This window comes from Stenella coeruleoalba, assembly GCF_951394435.1.
Source record: "Stenella coeruleoalba genome assembly, chromosome: 13".
Classification (NCBI taxonomy): domain Eukaryota; kingdom Metazoa; phylum Chordata; class Mammalia; order Artiodactyla; family Delphinidae; genus Stenella; species Stenella coeruleoalba.
In genome coordinates this window covers 56,087,383-56,106,806 of record NC_137159.1, presented here as the reverse complement: position 1 = coordinate 56,106,806, position 19,424 = coordinate 56,087,383, and the positions used below count along the sequence as shown (strand labels likewise).

At 36.8% G+C, this 19,424-nt stretch overlaps 1 protein-coding gene across 5 annotated transcripts in view; it reads left to right on the top strand.

Moving 5' to 3' along the window:
* Nucleotides 1-19,424, top strand: part of EML4 (EMAP like 4) — a 154,352-nt gene that overhangs the window by 101,343 nt on the left and 33,585 nt on the right. For all 5 annotated transcript variants that reach the window (XM_079940524.1, XM_079940525.1, XM_079940527.1 and 2 more), the window contains 7 exons: nucleotides 847-970; nucleotides 2,251-2,400; nucleotides 6,170-6,239; nucleotides 7,296-7,406; nucleotides 9,559-9,654; nucleotides 14,783-14,917; nucleotides 15,032-15,167. In XM_079940524.1, the coding sequence (XP_079796650.1) occupies nucleotides 847-970; nucleotides 2,251-2,400; nucleotides 6,170-6,239; nucleotides 7,296-7,406; nucleotides 9,559-9,654; nucleotides 14,783-14,917; nucleotides 15,032-15,167 (822 nt within the window). The remainder of the gene's footprint in view (nucleotides 1-846; nucleotides 971-2,250; nucleotides 2,401-6,169; nucleotides 6,240-7,295; nucleotides 7,407-9,558; nucleotides 9,655-14,782; nucleotides 14,918-15,031; nucleotides 15,168-19,424) is intronic.

The window sequence follows — 19,424 nt, the reverse complement described above, 5'->3', positions numbered from 1 at the left end:
GTTCGTGCCCTGGTCCGGTAAGATCCCACATGCTGTGGAGTGGCTGTGCCTGTGAGCCATGGCCGCTGAGCCTGCGCGTCCGGAGCCTGTGCTCCGCAATGGGAGAGGCCACAACAGTGAGAGGCCCGCGTACCGCAAAAAAACAAACAAACAAACAAACAAAAAAAAAAACAGCTATTGGTTTATATAAATAAAAGATGTTTTTGCTGCTAACTCGAAAACTGTTTCCTAGCACTGTCTTTAAAATGTTAGTGTATTATAGTTTAATTGCTTAGACTCAAGGCTGATTGTAGGCATGACTGTGAAGTAGGGGACCGTGGTCCTCTTTCCATCCAGCTCTGGTCACTGCCCTATGTAGCAGAGCGCTTAGTCTCTCTCCCCTTCCTGACTTATGAGGGTGTCTGACTTCACTCCTCATGGTGTATTCTGAGGCCATGTTTTGTATGCCGTTAAATGTCAGTAGGTTGATCAGGTAGTGTGGTGGACATGGTTGTTTTCTACTCTGACAATCTTTTTTCAATTGTCAGAGAAACTGCCATCACAAAATTATTTTCTTTTCATTTCTGTACCTCAACTTTCCTGGCCGTCTTGTTGAAATGTGTCAACTCATAGATAAATTATATTTTAATTATGAAAATAGTTATTCTTACTTAAGGAAATGACCAATGGTTTTTTTCCTACAGTGTTTTGGACTAGGTCTTTATACAAAAGCAATCATGTATAATGAGACTAGAACTCTGAAGTAGCTATTTTTTATCTGTTTTTGTTGTATCACATTAATAATACGCTTTTCTATGAATATTCAGCAAATACATCTGTCTTAATTTTTTTCTTGTGTCTTAACAGAAGGAGAATATATTAAAATGTTTATGCGAGGTCGACCAATTACAATGTTCATTCCTTCTGATGTTGACAACTATGATGACATCAGAACAGAGCTGCCTCCTGAGAAGCTCAAACTGGAGTGGGTGTATCCTTTTCTATTGTGACAGCAAATTTGTTTGCTTTGTCTTTAGTTTAAGAAAATTTAGTTTACTTGACCTCTATCAAAATTGTCTTTATGTCAAAAAAAGTAAATGTAATAAACATAGCAACCACTTGAGAAAGTAGAGAGATGTCATCTCTAATCCTTTCACATATTACATGTATTTTGCTATTAGCAATTTAAAACTACCAAAATTAATATTTTCAGATAAGGTAAGCAATATCCTATGAACATCGAGGCAGGTGCTTGTGGTGTGGTAGAAGAGGCATCAGATTAGAATTGGAAGGCTAGTGTTTGAGCCTTGGCTCTGCCACTTATCCCTAATGAACCTTACTTCCTTCACTTACAAAAAGATGTTAATAATCCCTATCTCACAGGTCCATTGTAAGAATTAAGTAAGAAAACATCAGTTAAGCATTTTGTAAGCTGTGAAATAATGTGAATTATTTTATTAAGAGCTCAAATTAGCAAGGTGGATTCTAATTTGAGAATTAACTTCTTCACCGCCAGGCTTTTTAAAAAAATGAGTATATAAAACAAAGTGCTCCTTATTTCACTTAGAAAGTCTCATTTCTCTTAGACCCTCTAAGAAACTCTCAGTGAAGCAGAAGGAGCTAATAGTTTGAACTCTGCTTTCTGCCTTCATTCTCCTACATCCTCCTGCCCGACCCCTTGAATCAGTCCCTCCTTTTGGCAGAAATTAGCTTGAGAAAACTCACCAATCCTGTTATTCTGTACAGCTTCTTAGTGGACACTCTGCCTATATCAGACTGTGCCTGGCTATCTCTTATTCATCATTTAGGTCAAGCGTTAAGTGTCACTTTTTCAGATAGCCCTTCTTGTGATCTCTGTCTTTTTCTCTCTCCATTTAAATTAGATACTCCTTTTATGGTTTCTCCTAGCATCCTGTTATTTTTCTTTCCACAATTTCTAATGATATATTTGGTGTTAATTTTTGTCACCTTGTAAAGCATAAACTCTAGAGACATAGGCCTACATTTGTTTTGTTCAGATGTGTGTGTTCAGCTCTGTGCCTGACACATACTAGGAGCATAATATGTATTTGTTCTTTGAATGAGGAAACTAAGATTTAAGCATGTTAAAAGTTCTTGGGGTTCCACAAGGGCTAATGGCAGGACATGAGCTTTCTAGTTCCATTCCAGTCCTCTTTTCTTATACCTTCCTGATTCCCTTAAGTATCCATGAAAAAATTGTTTATTTAAACTTTGAAAATTATGTTTATTAAAAACCTTGACTCTTTTAAGATATGGTTATCGAGGAAAGGACTGTCGAGCTAATGTTTACCTTCTTCCTACCGGGGAAATCGTTTATTTCATAGCATCAGTAGTAGTACTATTTAATTATGAGGAGAGAACTCAACGACACTACCTGGGTCATACAGACTGTGTGAAATGGTTGGTATCGTTTAACATTTGTTCATTTTTTAATTTCATGCTCTTATTTTTTAAATCTGGATTTTTATTGGAAATGATTTCCTATGGAAAACTCAGAACTTAAGGATATTATGGGCATTCTGTAGATAATTTCAGAAAGAAAAAAAAGACTTACAGGCCTCCAGAATGGTTGGTGTGATATCCACTGCAATAAAACATATCATCTATAAATCTCAATTGGGACCTCTTCTTCTTTCCCACATCTTTTATGGTCTTTTTCTTCTGGCCTAAAACATCAGATATATGTGGGGCATTCTAGACTTTTGCATACTTCTAAGAGTGATTATTGGTTACTAAATATTTCTTGAGGATTTATTTTATGTAGGTAAATTTTGAACTTGATGCTTTTGGGGGGAGAGGGAAATCATGGCTGAATAAGGATTAAAGTATCCCATAGGGTGTCAAACTGTAAAAAAGTGAGAACTCTTTTTATATACTTGGCATGTTTTTAAAGTACTCAATTAATTTTACTACTTCTTAGTTAACTTTAATTATCTATTGCTTAGATTCATTATTTTCCAACATTTAAAATCTTCTCTTCTATGTCTGTACTATTCTGGCAACTATATCTTTATCTAGAAAAAAATTACTCTAGGGCTTCCCTGGTGGCGCAGTGGTTGAGAGTCCACCTGCCGATGCAGGGGACACGGGTTCGTGCCCTGGTCCAGGAAGATCCCACATGCCGTGAAGCGGCTGGGCCCGTGAGCCATGGCCGCTGAGCCTGCGCGTCTGGAGCCTGTGCTCCGCAATGGGAGAGGCCACAACAGTGAGAGGCCCGCGTACCGCAAAAAAAAAAATTACTGTAATATATATTAGACTTAAAATATTATATAGATATTGTTAAACTTTTAGAGATGATTAAAATATTGCCTTTTTCACTAGAAGAATAATATGTGTACAGAATTACTTATTACAACATCATTTGTGAAAGAAAAGATTGGAAACAGCCTAAATATCTTTTAGCTGGGGACTAGTAACATTGTGGTGTACCTATAGGTTACCATGCAGCTATAAAGAAAGAATAAGGTTGGATGGACTTAGAGATTATCTTACTGAGTGAAGTAAGTCAGAAAGAGAAAGACAAATACCATATGATATCACTTATATGTGGAATCTAAAATACAACACAAATGAACATATGTACGAAACAGAAACAGACTCACAGACATAGAGAACAGACTTGGGGTTGCCAAGGGGAAGATGGGGTTGGGGAGGAAAGGATTGGGAGTTTGGGATTAGCAGACGCAAGCTATTATATAGAGGATGGTTAAACAACAAGGTCCTATTGTATAGCACAGGGAATTATTCAATATCCTGTGATAAACTGTAATGGAAACGAATATGAAAAAGTATATATGTATAACTGAATCACTTTGCTCTGCAGCAGAAATTAATACAACATTGCAAATCAACTATACTTCAATAAATTTTTTTAAAAAAGAAAGAATGAGGAAGGTCTTTGTGTATTAATATGGAAAGATCCCTAAGACATACTCCTAAGTATAAAGTTTGAACGAGAAAATGTGTGTGTAGTGTTCTACCATTTGTGTAGAAGGGAGGTGGAAGATAAATATTTATGTTGGCTTCCACATATGTAAAATTCTTCCAGAATTATTAATAAAAAGAAACTGATTACAGTGATTACCTGGGGTTGCAGGGAGTAGGGATAATAGCAAGGTAGATGAGATTTTAGCAGAATTTCAATATGTGTTTTTATAGCTTTTGATATTTGAACCATGCATATATATTACCTAGTCCAGCAATTTCACTTTTTAAAATGTGTTTTAAAAGATTGGGTTTTTTTGTATTTAAATTCTTTCCACAACTTTTATTTATCTATTATTATTTTTTTATTGGAGTATAGTCACTTTCCAATGTGTTAGTTTCTACTGTACAGCAAAGTGAATCAGCTATACGTATACATATATCCCCTCTTTTTTGGATTTTAATATGGCAAAATGTTAATGTTAGGGTTTTAATTACTTTTAATATAATTGACCACAATAAAGGATGTGAACTATTTAAGTAAGAGGAAATAGAATTAAAGAAACATTGATAAACTCTAGCCTCCTTAGTAATAAAAGAAAATAAAGTGATACCATTGGATTTCTCTGGTGGTGCAGTGGTTAAGAATTCGCCTGCCAATGCAGGGGACACGGGTTCGATCCCTGGTCCAGGAAGATCCCACATGCTGCAGAGCAACTAAGCCTGTGCGCCACAACTACTGAGCCTGAGCTCTAGAGCCCACGAGACACAACTGCTGAGCCCGCGTGCCACAGCTACTGAAGCCCACACGCTCTAGGACCCACGTTCCACAACTACTGAGCCCGTGTGCTGCAACTACTGAAACCTGTGCTCCGCAACAAGAGAAGCCACCGCAATGAGAAGCCTGCATACTGCAACAAAGAGTAGCCCCCGCTCACCACAACTAGAGAAAGCCCACGTGTAGCAAGAAAGACCCAGAGTGGCCCCCCCCCCAAAAATTGATACCATTTATACCAATCAAATTATCAAGGCATTTTAAAAGGTATAATTCTTAATATGGGGAAGTTTTCGTGACACTTTTTTTTTTTTTTTTGTGGTACGCGGGCCTCTCACTGCTGCGGCCTCTCCCGTTGTGGAGCGCAGGCTCCAGACATGCAGGCTCCGGACGCGCAGGCTCAGTGGCCATGGCCCACGGGCCCAACCGCTCCGCGGCATGTGGGATCCTCCCGGACCGGGGCACGAACCCGTGTCCCCTGCATCGGCAGGCGGACTCTCAACCACTGCGCCACCAGGGAAGCCCTAGTGACACTTTTAAAACATTTTTATTTATGACAGTTTAAATTGATACTACTCTTCCGGAGATTAATGAGCAATACATACCAAGAACAAAATTACATTCTCAGTTGCGCTTACCCCTTGGTTGCAAGATGTAGAAGAATTCTAGATACGGATGTGAAGACATCCTTTTAAAAATCTTGCTCATCACTCATATGTTTAGCATGAGAAATGTGGGCATATATTTTGCAGTATTTTCAATTTGTACTTAAAAGTTTCTTGCCCAGAGTTGGCAGGCTGATTCTTAACCACTGCGCCACCAGGGAAGCCAATGCTTATGTTTTTGGGTTTTTTTGTTTTTTTGTTTTTTTTTTTGCGGTACGCGGGCCTCTCACTGTTGTGGCCTCTCCCATTGCGGCGCACGGGCTCCGGATGCGCAGGCTCAGCGGCCATGGCTCATGGGCCCAGCAGCTCCGTGGCATGTGGGATCTTCCTGGACCGAGGCACGAACCCGTGTCCCCTGCATCAGCAGGCGGACTCCCAACCACTGTGCCACCAGGGAAGCCCAATGCTTATGTTTTAATAAAGTAAAATTACACAATGCAATATTGCATCTTCACTGTAATAAAACCATGTGAATATTTATTCCTAGGTGCAGGACTACAAAGGAACTTGAACAAATGAGAACAGTTTAATTTATCATGCCACAATTATGAGTAAATATTTTCTTCAGATTTAGTGTTCTAATAATAATTTGTTCAGTTTAACAAGGAAGTAGTACAGCTGAAAACTTAGGAAAGAAATCCTTTAGGTAATTGTTGTTTATTTGATTTGCTAAAGTAAATCAAATGGGTCACGTTGAGATATTTTTAATGATTAAAAACTGTTTGAAAAATGTTGATACTTAGGCATATTTCTGCTGTTTTATGTCTTTCCTGTATTTAAAATTGTTGTTAATACTGCTTTCTAGCCTTGCTATACATCCTGACAAAATTAGGATTGCAACTGGACAGATAGCTGGAGTGGATAAGGATGGAAGGGTGAGTGGCACAGTTTTATGCATTCTGTACCTAGTGATATTGATATTAGAATGGAATTGATTGTAATTTTAACCATAACTCATTTATTTTATTCTCTTAAAATTTAATTATTAAGGGATTTCTAGTATAAGCAGGGAAAAAAAATATTAGGATGTAATAACATTCCAAAAAAACAAAAGAGAGTCAAAGTAAAAATTTTGTTTCAAAAAAAATAAGTGTTCTCCCTAAGGAAACTATTTACTTGTAAAAATGGGAGAACTGATAAGCTTGTTAAAAAAATTTTTTTAAACAGAGAATAATTTATCAATGTTGCCCTAAATTGATGAATCCCTTGATTTTATATATGACTAGAAATGATAACACTTAAAATTTTTCAGTTATTATTCAGTACTGTTAAATTGGCTTACATAACAAATCCCTTATTTGTAAGGATCGACAGTGAATATTAATGATGACTGATAAGCATGTGTATGACTACTCATGACATTTTCCGACTTAAAGTTTCTTTAAAGAAAAAGGAGTTAGAGGGGTTATATTGGATGACTTTTAAGACCCTTCCAGTTGTAAATTCTATTTAAGGACTGTTTGCTTAGCAATTTATTGGACACTGATTCTTTTAAAAAGTATTATTTTCTCAGGAATGAAAGTAATGCTAAAAGCAGGATTTCCAGAGCAAATTTGCTGATGTTAGAATCCTGACTCCACCTTTTAATAGCTGGATAACTATAGACAAGTTATTACCTCCATTTCAGTTTCCTCATCTGTTAAATGGTGGTTATAATAAATAGCACCTAACCCATAGGTCTGTGAGAATTAAATGAATTAATACATGTAATATACTCAGAATAGTATATAACACATAGTAAATACTTCAAATCATTTGCTGCTACTGTTATCACTTTTGTTATTTCCTTACTTTCATGGTATGAGAAGAAAATACCTGCTCAAGATTCTTTGGGGGCATATGTAAACAGTTCTTGTGGGAGTGGTATTTATTTTCATCTACCTAAATACTAGTTGTCTTGCTGTCTTGTGTTTTTCCCCTTGTTTCTGCAGCCCCTGCAACCCCATGTCAGAGTGTGGGATTCAGTTAGTCTATCTACACTGCAAATTATTGGACTTGGAACTTTTGAGCGTGGAGTAGGATGCCTGGATTTTTCAAAAGCAGTAAGTATTTAAGGGAGTTAGCCAGCTGCACAAAGACACAGAAAAGAAGTTAAGCTCAGTTTTGTTTGTGTCTGTGTTCATGGAAAGTGATAATTGAATTGAAAAATTAGATGTTAGCTATTGCTTAACAGTGGCCAGCATTTTAACCTAAGTGCTAAAGTACTTTGGTTTAGATAGGATCCAGGATATTTCGCTTAATTATACTTAACTTTGTTCTGTCCTGAAATAGGATTCTAACGTAATAGCAGGAAATGGTTAAAGGAATGCATACGTAGCATAGTAAAATTGAAACAAGCAGTAAGATGTGCTTTTGCTTCAGCTTGAATCATGGAGATCTATTTTATTTAGAAAATGTACAGACATGAAACTTGGCCAGTTCTCCCACAAGTATTGTCTTTTCTTAATGTCATATTGGAGTAAAGGAAACAGTCAGACCTTTGCGTTCACTAAAATCATGAATTGTTTTGGTTCTGAATTGATGACAGCATGATTTTTTTAATTAATTAATTTATTTATGTATTTAATTTTGGCTGCATTGGGTCTTCGTTGCTGTGTGCGGGCTTTCTTTAGTGGCAACGAGCGGGGGCTACTCTTCCTTGCGGTGTGCAGGCTTCACATTGCGGTGGCTTCTCTTGTTGCGGGGCACAGGCTCTAGGTGCTCAGCCTTCAGTAGTTGTGGCTCATGGGCTGTAGAGCACAGGCTCAGTAGTTGTGGCGCACGGGCTCAGTTGCTTTGCGGCATGTGGTATCCTCCCGGACCAGGACTCGAACCCGTGTCTCCTGCACTGGCAGGCAGATTGTTAACCACTGCGCCACCAGGGAAGCCCCGACAGCATGATTTTAAATTTAAGTTTAAAATTCAGTGTCTAGCAATCTTACCTAAGCCTTGAGACTTTATTTTGTGAAAATAAAACAAGATGTTGCTCATGTAAACATTCTATTTATTCTTGAATTATATGTAATTATTATAGAGTATACAGGAAAACTTCTTTATTTTAGGATCATAATTTTTAATTTCAATTACAAATATACCTCCAGATTTTATTGGGCCTCATTCATGCTTTAGGATATATTTATGTATTCATATTGTCTCTTCAGTTCCTAACTATCAGCAGCTATATTCTGGATTATGAGTGTTTTGTGGGACATGGAGGAGCAAGGGACATTTTTAGAGCAGAAAGATCAGTTTGGGTGGATATAGGAACTTTACTAGCTTGCAGGCACTGAATGTCAAGGGGTATAATGAGTCAGGAATTGGGAGAAAGGCATTTAGAAAAGGAGATCAGAGGACAGAAGGGAAATACTTTTAAACCTTTTTTACCCCCCAAAATTTCTGTAGCAGGAACTGTTGTCATCTTGTTGATACCATTGTTACAGTGTTAAGAGTATCTTGGATTGCCTCACACTCTGACTTTTCCTCATTTAGGTAATCATTCCAATACAGGATAAAAGAAAGATAAAGAGGAAAGTAAGCTCTGCCCTTCCTCGGTACCTCTCACTTATCACCACAATATTTCTTTGTTCCATAGACATCATAAGGCATATACTACAAATGCTACTAGAAAAAAAATAATCTTTTAGTATCATCCACAGTTCTTTTTCTTAAACTGGGAGGCATTAGTTATGTTTTTATCTTATTTATTCATGTTAATGTAAATCAGGTATATCATGGAAAACAAATTGGCAAACTTTAAAGTAGCCATTAATTTTAGCTTGTTCTATCAAACTACCAAAATTTAGGAGCAAAGTTATAAAATTATATACATTTCACATCTACCTCAAAGGAAAATACTTTAAATGCAGTCAGACTACTTTAAAGCAGAAAATACTTTAAGCTGCAGAAGGGACTAGGGTGTCCTCCAAATTAATTATTTGCTATCTCTGAATAATAAGAGTGGCTAGAGAGCAAGTGGAGATCAACCTAGGGGAAAAAATTAGAAATGGAAAAACAATTTTTAAAGACTTTTTATTATATTTCTGAAGAAAATACAGTCTTAGTAAATAGTGTATTCATTATATTTCAAGGAACCATGAGCTTAAAGGATTTTGGATTATCTTAAACTTGGCAGTTTTAATAATATGGTATTTCTTTTTAGAAAGTCAGCCTTATCTGAAAATTTTTAAATGCCTATTTAAATTGACTTTTCTTTAGGATTCAGGTGTTCATTTATGTGTTATTGATGACTCCAATGAGCATATGCTTACTGTATGGGATTGGCAGAAGAAATCAAAAGGAGCAGAAATAAAGGTAAAAACATTTTAATTGGGTATTATCTTTTAGAATACATTATTTGTTTTGTAAATCCTTGGAAGTATATTGCATATCCTTAGGTTTCAAGAAAGCACCAGCTGGCCAAATTCATCAAATTTATTGATTTGTCATTATTCTTATGGTAGTCAGTTTTAAGATACAGTAGTCAAGCAGCTTCAACCACTTTCAGTGATATTTCAGACACATTGTACTACTGAAATGCCAAAGTAGTTGGATGTGTAATCTCAAAGTTAAGACTGTATACTCTACTTGGCTTCTTTTTCTTTAACAAAATATGTTATTTTTTTCAATCTTTAAAGATTAACAAATCTAAGGGAAAAATTCAACCTTTGGAATATGGCTGACATAACTGAAAAGCATATGTAATGATAAGTTTTTTGGTTTTAATTATGTGTATGGAATTATTAAATAAAATACTACAGCCTTTATAGTTGCTATAGAATAGTGTTAATCCTTTCGTTTAGAGCAGGCTATAACTTGTAAGAGAGGAATGAGGTTAGCATTGCAACTGCATTCATATGGCTCAGAAACGGCCTCCCTCTGACAGGTTCAAAGGGATTCAAAGCAACAGGATGGGTTTAAAAAAATTTTTTTTAATTTATTTAATTTATTTTTGGCTGCGTTAGGTCTTCGTTGCTGCGCGTGGGCTTTCTCTGGTTGCGGCGAGCGGGGGCTCTCTTCAGTGCACGGGCTTCTCATTGTCGTGGCTTCTCTTGTTGCGGAGCAAGGGCTCTAGGCATGCAGACTTCAGTAGCTGTGGCTCGCGGGCTCTAGAGCACAAGTTCAGTAGTTGTGGCACTCGGGCTTATCTGCTTCACGGCATGTGGGAAATCCCTGGACCAGGGATCGAACCCATGTTCCCTGCATTGGCAGGTGGATTCTTAACCACTGCACCACGAGGGAAGTCCTGACAGCATGGCTTTTAAAAGCCTGTGACATATTTGCTATACTCTTAAATAACGTCACATTCCTCTTCAATTGTGCGCTCTCCTAGTTTTGTGTAAGCTTCAAGCCTTCAGCTTGTTGGATGAAAAGAGGTTATTTCTTTTAAATAGTATAAGTTAATCTTTTGAAAGTAGCAGAGTAGATTTGATTGTACTTGAAAGGAATATAAGGTATCAGGAAACCTCAGACTTTAAAAAACATAAATGAAGATAGATTGTCTGTCAGCCATCATTCAGAGTAATTTAACATTGAAACATAGGAAAGTTACACTGAAGTGAAATATGTGAATTTTGGTCCTTTGTAGGAAAGGCTACTGGATGAAGTCTTATGGTTTTCCTCCTAGTGGCCACTCCTGGACCTCCTTTCCAGAACCTTTGGTGTTGGTGTTCCTGAGAGTTATACCCCATGTCTTCTGTTGATATCATATGCTGCTCCTGTTGCTTCCATGGCCTTGGTTACTACCTGCCATGTCCCACATCAGCTCACTCCAGCCCAGAGTAACAAGAGCAATTCTTGTTGCCTGCTGGACATCTTTATTTGAATCCCGCAAGTCACAAGCAAAGTGTCCAAATCTGTACTAATCATATTTGTTAGCCCCCAACCAGTTTGTCTGTCCGTGACTAACATCACATTGCACTTAGTTGCTCAAGCTGGAAACTTGGGCATCGTTCATGATTCCTTTTCCCTCACTTTCACACCCAGTCAGTCAGCAAGTTCACTCAACTCTGTATCCCAAATATCTATATTAGAACTCTTTCATTGCAAACAACTTCAAAACAACTAAAGCAAATTTAACGAGAGTTTATTGATTCATGTTTAGGGAGTTAAAGAAAACCTCTAGTAAAGGTCAGAGGGAGATTTTGCCTCAGGAATGATTTGATTCAGGGACTACATCACTGATTCTCTGTCTCCCCTCTTAGCTTCTCCCTGTGTGTTAACTTTATTCTTCTGTAGATAAGCTCTGTCCTGGCTTATGTCACAAGGATTGGGGATTTAATACATTACTTGTTAATTTATGTATATTTAAAATTCAGTAAGGCAACTTCAAAACCTTATTGACAGATAGATATTAAAGAAGACCCAAATAATTGGAGGATTATACAGTAGTAATGGATAGAAGCCGGTATTGTAAAGATGTTAGTTCTCTGCATATTGGTCTATACATTCAACATAGTCAAAATCCCAGCATGATTTTTATAGACATTGACAAGCTGAATATATGTGGAAATATGAATCAGTAAGAACAGACAAAATCACCAAGATTGGTGAGGGTGTAAAGTAACTGGAACTCTCGTATACTGCTGCTAGTCATGTAAATTGGTATAGCCCTTTTGGAAAACTGTTTGGTATTACCTAGTAAAGTTGAACACATGCATATGCATACCTTCTGACCCATCTTGTTCCACTTCTAGGTATAAACCCAAAAGAAGTATATACAAGTAATCAAAAATAAAAGAAAAAAATTACTCAAATGCCCATCAATAAGAGAATGGATATATCAATAATGTGGTCTTTCCATACAAAGGAATACTATACAGCAATTAGAATGAACAAATTACAATATATGCACCAACATTTGTAGATCTCACAAATGTAATATTGATAAAATGAGCTAGACACAGAGGAATACCTTCTGTATTATTCCATTTAAATAAAACAGACAAAGCTAATCTTCGCTACTGCAAATGAGGATCATGGTTACTTCAGCAGTGAGGGGATAGTGAGTAGAAAAGGGATCTGGGATGTTTCTGGGATGTTAGTAATGTTCTGTTTCTTGCTTTAGATGCTGTACAGAGGTGTGTTCAATTTGTGAAAACTTATCAAGCTATGTACTTAGGATTTGTGAGCTTTTCTGATTATATAGTACACATCAATAAAAAGTTAAAATACCCTGTAAGGCCACACTCATACCCAAAGTGATTTATTTTCATAGATTATTCAGTTTATATCTTGAATATCTTACCACTGGAACCATGGGTTTGTATACTTGGGAATATTTATAGTTAGCTTTATAATCCTTGATTAATCGGTTTGGCATAAGATCCAACTGTTGAGTAGTTTTGATTTTTTCCAAGTGAAAACTAAGGACTGCTGAATCAGTTTTTAAAAGATTCCAATTCTGGAAGAGAGGTGACTAATTTTGCTTTGTTATCAACACATTATCTTTTCCTTTTTCTTCTTTTTTCCTTCCAGTTTTATTGAAATATAATTGACATACAGCCCTGTATAACTTTAAGGTATACAGCTTAATGATTTGGCTTACATTTGTCATGAAATGATTATCACAATAAGTTTTATGAACATCCATCATCTCATATAGATAGAAAATGAAAGAAATAGAAAAAAATCTTTTTCCTTGTGATAAGAATTCTTGGGATTTACTCTTTACAAGTGTTATATATAACATTCAGCAGTGTTAATAATATTTATTATGTTGTACATTACATCTCTAGTGTACTTTTTTATATATTTTTTTATTGAGGTATAGTTGATTTACAATGATGTGTTAGTTTCAGGTGTACAGCAAAGTGATTCAGTTATACATATGTATACACACACATACACATATATATACACACAATATATATTCTTTTTCAGATTCTTTTCTTATATAGTTATCACAAAATATTGAGTGTATAGTCTCCTGTGCTATACAGTAGGTCCTTATTGTTTATTTTATATGTAGTAGTGTGTATATGTTACTCCCAAATTCCTAATTTGCCCCTCCCCCAACCTTTCCGCTTTGATAACCATAAGTTTGTTTTCTAGGTCTGTGAGTCTGTTTATGTTTTGTAAATAAGTTCATTTGTATCATTTTTTTAGATTCCACATATAAGTGATAGCATATGTTATTTGTCTTTTTCTGTCTGACTTCACTTAGTATGATAATCTCTAGGTCCATCCATGTTGCTACAAATGGCATTATTTCATTTTTTTATGGCTAAGCAATATTCCATTGTATTTATGTACCACATCTTCTTTATCCACTCATCTGTTGATGGACATTAGGTTGCTTCCATGTCTTGGCTGTTGTAAATAGTGCTGCGGTGAACATTGGGGTGCGTGTATCTTTTCAAATTATGGTTTTCTCTGGATATATGCCCAGGAGTGGGATTGCAGGATCGTATGGTCGTTCTATTTTTAATTTTTTAAGGAACCTCCATACTGTTCTCCGTAGTGGTTGTACCCATTTACATTCCCACCAACAGTGTAGGAGGGTTCCTTTTTCTCTACATCCTCTCCAGCATTAATTATTTGTAGACTTTTTGATGATGACCATTCCGATTGGTGTGAGGTGATACCTCATTGTGGTTTTGATTTGCATTTCTCTAATAATTAGCGATGTTAAACGTCTTTTCATGTGGCTTTTGGCCATCTGTGTGTCTTCTTTGGAGAAATGTCTGTTTCTCTTCTGCCCATTTTTTGATTTGCTTGTTTGTTTTTTTGATACTGAGCTACATGGGCTATTTGTATATTTTGGAGACTAATCCCTTGTCAGTTGCATTGTTTACTAATATTTTCTCCCATTCTTCGGGTTGTCTTCTCGTTCTGTTTATGGTTTCCTTTCTGTGCAAAAGCTTTTAAGTTTAATGAAGTCCCTTTCCTAGGTTTTTTTGAGGAAAGAGCATAAAAGCTCTTTGTTTTTTGTTTTTTCATTCTGTAGGAATCAGTAGTGACCATTCTGTATCTACTTTTTACATCTTCAGCATGGGGTTGAATCTCTAAATCAGTAATATTTTCCTGAATGAATGGTCAGTAGTATGGTACAAATAAAGATAAGACTGGTTTGTTTTTTTTAAGACCAAAATGGCAATGTCTTTAAGACAGCATGTACATTGTTCTTTCATTTGGTAGTTTTAGCGTACTTTTCCTTGAATATGCAAGAAATTAAAACAACCTAAAACTAATTCATGTAAATATCTTCCTAGTGCAGAGTTATTATATATAGATAGCATAAAAGATGATATAATAGGATAAGGACATCAAGTTTAAATCATTATTCTAAAAATCTATTATTAAAATTTTTCAGGAAAATAGAACTTTGAAGAAAAGGCATTTCCTTAAAAATTTTCCTATATTTGATTATCAGTACCTGTAATTGGTACTTAATGGAGATAAGTATATACATTCATCTAAAACTTTATTTCTCTTTCCACAGACAACAAATGAAGTTGTTTTGGCTGTGGAATTCCATCCAACAGATGCAAATACTATAATAACCTGTGGTAAATCTCACATTTTTTTCTGGACCTGGAGTGGCAATTCACTAACAAGAAAACAGGGAGTTTTTGGGGTAAGGACCAGAATGTTATAACTTCATTATAAAACTTGAATTTTTTAATTGTTGAGTAAGCATAAAGTCATCATGCCAAAGGGAAAACTGAAAATTCTCATTGTTTCATTGTAGAAATATGAAAAACCAAAATTTGTGCAGTGTTTGACATTCTTGGGGAATGGAGATGTTCTTACTGGAGACTCAGGTGGAGTCATACTTATATGGAGCAAAACTACTGTAGAACCCACACCTGGGAAAGGGCCTAAAGGTACAGTATTCTCATATTGAAGTCATTCCTTTCAGTTTGCGCATATTGCTATTGCAGTGCCATCTCTTATCCAGACCAGGAGAGAGAAAGCTGCAGGGAGTCAGTATGAGAGTCACCAACATACATTTTGTTTTTAAGGTTCTTCACAATAGTCTTTCTTTAAATCAAATTATTTACTCATTTATTAAGCATATGTAACCTACATTTTACTACACTGTACCTTTCCTTCCAGGAGGTTAATACAAAATAATTAGAGATGATACAGATACATGTTAATTTAAACACCGTAAAGATTAAGAGAGAAGTCATCCCAATCTTCAATATTTTGTGAAGCCTTCACAGAAGAAATGATATTTCTGTTAAGCCATAATGAATGTGCAACACTACAAAAGATATGGAACTTTGATCCCACTTAGGGATCAGTGTAAGTTCAGGGACAAAGATGGTTATGAACGTGAAACATCCAGGATAGTGTGAATAACTTGTCATGTGTTAACAAAAACAAGAGATAGCCAGCATGAAGGAAATACAATTTTAAAAAATAGTAGTGAATTGCAGTTTCTCTTATCAATTTAAACTAATATATACTAAGCCAATGAAAATTCAAATAGGGATTGAAGATACAGATTTTCCGAGTTATCCACAAGAATCCTAAAAACTGGTTGAGTTCACCATGGAAGAGAGAAGAGCTGTGAGGCCAAGGATCCTTAGTCCCACAGTTAGATGACCAGAAAAGAGCCTACAGGGGTTACAGAAGTGAGATTTTAAAAAAAGGGCTTCCCTGGTGGCACAGTGGTTGGGAGTCCGCCTGCCGATGCGGGGGACGCGGGTTCGTGCCCCGGTCCGGGAAGATCCCACATGCCACGGAGCGGCTGGGCCCGTGAGCCATGGCCGCTGAGCCTGCGCGTCCGGAGCCTGTGCTCCGCAACGGGAGAGGCCACAACAGAGAGAGGCCCGCGTACCGCAAAAAAAAAAAAAAAAAAGTTAGCAAGATAGAACTTTTTATTTAGTGCCTGAACAAGGAAGCAGAGAATTCCCAGGAGTTTCAGTGCTCTAGGGAGATCAAGAAGAATAAGAACCAAGGAAAGACCAAAGGAGCTTGCAATTTCAATAGAACATTAAGGCCGTAGAACAGCTAAGTATAGAATATCCAGTTTTAAATTGGAGAATTTTGGGTTTCCCTGGTGGCGCAGTGGTTAAGAATCGGCCTGCCAGTGCAGGGGACACGGGTTCGAGCCCTGGTCCGGGAAGATCCCACATGCCACGGAGCAGCTAAGCCCATGCGCCACAACTACTGAGGCCTGCACACCTAGAGCCTGTGCTCCGCAACAAGAGAAGCCACCACAATGAGAAGCCCGCGCACCACAACGAAGAGTAGCCCCAGCTCACCACAGCTAGAGAAAGCCCGTGCGCAGCAACAAAGACCCAACACAGCCAAAAATAAATAAATAAATAAATGTATTAAAAATAATAATAATAAAATGGAGAATTTTGAGAATCCTAGTTGAAAATGGAATGGAAGGCAAAGTTGCTAGAATCAATCAGTAGTCTTTTTAAGGTTGCCTAAAACCTGAGAGTAAACTGGGTATTGTGGTGGAAAAAAGACTAAAAATCTTAGAGAGAGAGATGAGAATAACTGGTTTGAGTGTAAGAAGAAAGATTTTATCCTTGAAAAAGAGTAATAGCCTACATTCTATCCCGAGATCTTATGTGGCTAAATGGTGGAGGTCATGCAGGATGACATTGCTCTCAGTAAAAGTGGCTCCCTGTTAAAAAGTTGAAGTTTTTATTGTTAATGGATAATATAAGAGTAGTAATATAGTAAAATATCACATAATCAGACTCCATTACTTCAGAATTCTACTTGTTGGAATTGGAGTCCAGCTGAAACCTTTGACTTGCCTATGGAAATTGGATTTATTATAATAAATGAATACTAAAACCAAAGACCTACAAATTTAGAGGTATCATTTTCTAAATAGTTAGTGATTAAAATTGTCCATATCAACTCACAAAAGGATGGTTCCAAGGACCTTTTCTTAACAGCTGTTGGTTAACATAGTTATCTGTGATATAGAAAGATAGTCCCAATTACTACATTTGTGTTACGTTTCCTCCCTTTCTCTTCTCCTTTTCCCAACATAGCAACCGACTGTAGGTTTTACTGTCTCCTGGGCTGGGTCTGGAGATACAATATGTGTAAGAACAGTGTGTATGGCCATATGGTAAAATGGGACAGGAGAGATAAAAAGAATAACTCATCGTTAGTCCCCTCTTCTTTTTCTTTTTCTCACTACAGCTCCTCTTCCCAGCCCCAGTAGGCCTTGGAATTCATTCAGCTTTACCTCAAATTGGTTTTCCTCAAAAACACAGATATATTTTATCCTCAAGTCCCATTTGCACCCAAATATACAGGTCCACTTTGCCCTTTTCTATGGTACATGAAAAAATTAGAGAAAAAACATTGAAAATAGTCTTTTTTCATATACACACTACTATATATAAAATAGATAATCAACAAGGACCTACTGTATAGCACATGGAACTCTACTCAATATTCTGTAATAACCTATGTGGGAAAAGAATCTGAAAAAGAATGTCACTGAATCACTTTGCTGTACACCTGAAAGTAACACAACATTGTAAATCAGCTATACTCCAATATAAAATAAAAACTAAATTTAAAAAAATAGCTTTTTTTCAATCTCATTTTTCCTTTCTGTTTAAGGACAATAAAACTGAAAAAATATCCAGAGAACCATATACTTCCTTCAAAGTAGAAGGTTATGAGAGGAAAATTACAGACCTTGTTCTAAAATCAGTAGGCTGGGAGCAGAGAGAGATTCTTTATTAGCGTAGCATGTAGTAGCAGTAGAAAGAAAACTAGCTAGGCCTGTCAGTCTCTGAGTTCCACAAAAAAAAAGGAGGGGGAGAAAGAAAAAGGAGGTGACAGGGAACCAACCTGAGGTTCCTGAGACATTCCCCTGGGGATTTTTTTATATCCATGACATCACTTTATTCCACTTCACACCCCTTTTCCATGCATAAAAACTAAGAATTGAAGACATTTATTAATTAGCCCAGAGTCTGCAGAGCTAGCAGTTGAAATGGGTTCTCTGATTTCAGTTTGATGATCTTCCAAGTATTTCACTGTCATCCTTAGTGTGAGCAAGTGGCCATATGTGCAGTTGGAGGCATCACGGTGGATGGACACCAAATTCCCTCCAGTACTGACACCTGGCCTGAGCGCTGTAGCCAGTGTAAAGTAGATCACCAGTTTATGATAAAAGAAGATAACTCAGGAACAGCCAGATGGAAAAAATGCACAGGGCAAGGCCAGGGAAAAGGGCCCGCCAAGAGCCTACATGCCCTCCCCAGGCGCACCACTCTCCCCGAATCCCCATGTGTTCACCAACCCAGAAGCTCCTGGTTAAGGATTCTTAAGAAAAAAGAACAGTATTATCAGTTGCCCTCCCCACTTACCTCTCTTTTCTTTTTCCTGGGCACATTTTTTTCAGTATCAGAAATGCCAGGAACAGTATTATATTATCAAAACAGTGACTTAAATTGTTGACATATTATCCTACCACTCTGAGCAGAGTTTGGGTATAAATGCACTCTTCATTAGCCTTAATGTGCAAGGTGAGAGGCAGGGAGAGGTTCAGAAGTTGTTTTTATTTTGGTTTTCATCTGAAAAACTTGTGGCTTAGCCTTTGTGCAGAGAAAATCTGCATATGCACGAACAGAAAACAGAAAATCTAATCTTGTAAACTGCTGGGCACATGAAATTTGCTACATGATTGACCCTATTATGGGCAAACTTGATGAGAATTTTGTTTCTTCCTTTATATTTGGAGTTTTGAGCTATGTAAATATGGCTGGAAAGGATTTGGTGAGTTTAGTGAAATAAATGTGTAAGCCCAGATCAGAACAGATGTTCATAGTTTCCATTTTTAAATTCTTGCCCAAAATTTCAGTAGATTAATCCAGTTTGCATATTCCCTAATATGATATTTCTGTACCCATGGCAGTCTTTATCAACCAAAATTTGACTATACTGTGATACTGCATCTGAAAAAGGGACTTTGAGGGATTGCAGAAGTATAATTTCACAGCTAATCCTTTTATTCTAGTAAATAGGAGACAAACCAAAACTGTGTTTTATGCCTCATAAGGAGCTCTCTAGCTTCCAAACCATTTTTTCCTTACCTTAAGTGTAATTTAACAGGAATCTTCAAAGTAATTAGTATTTTCTGT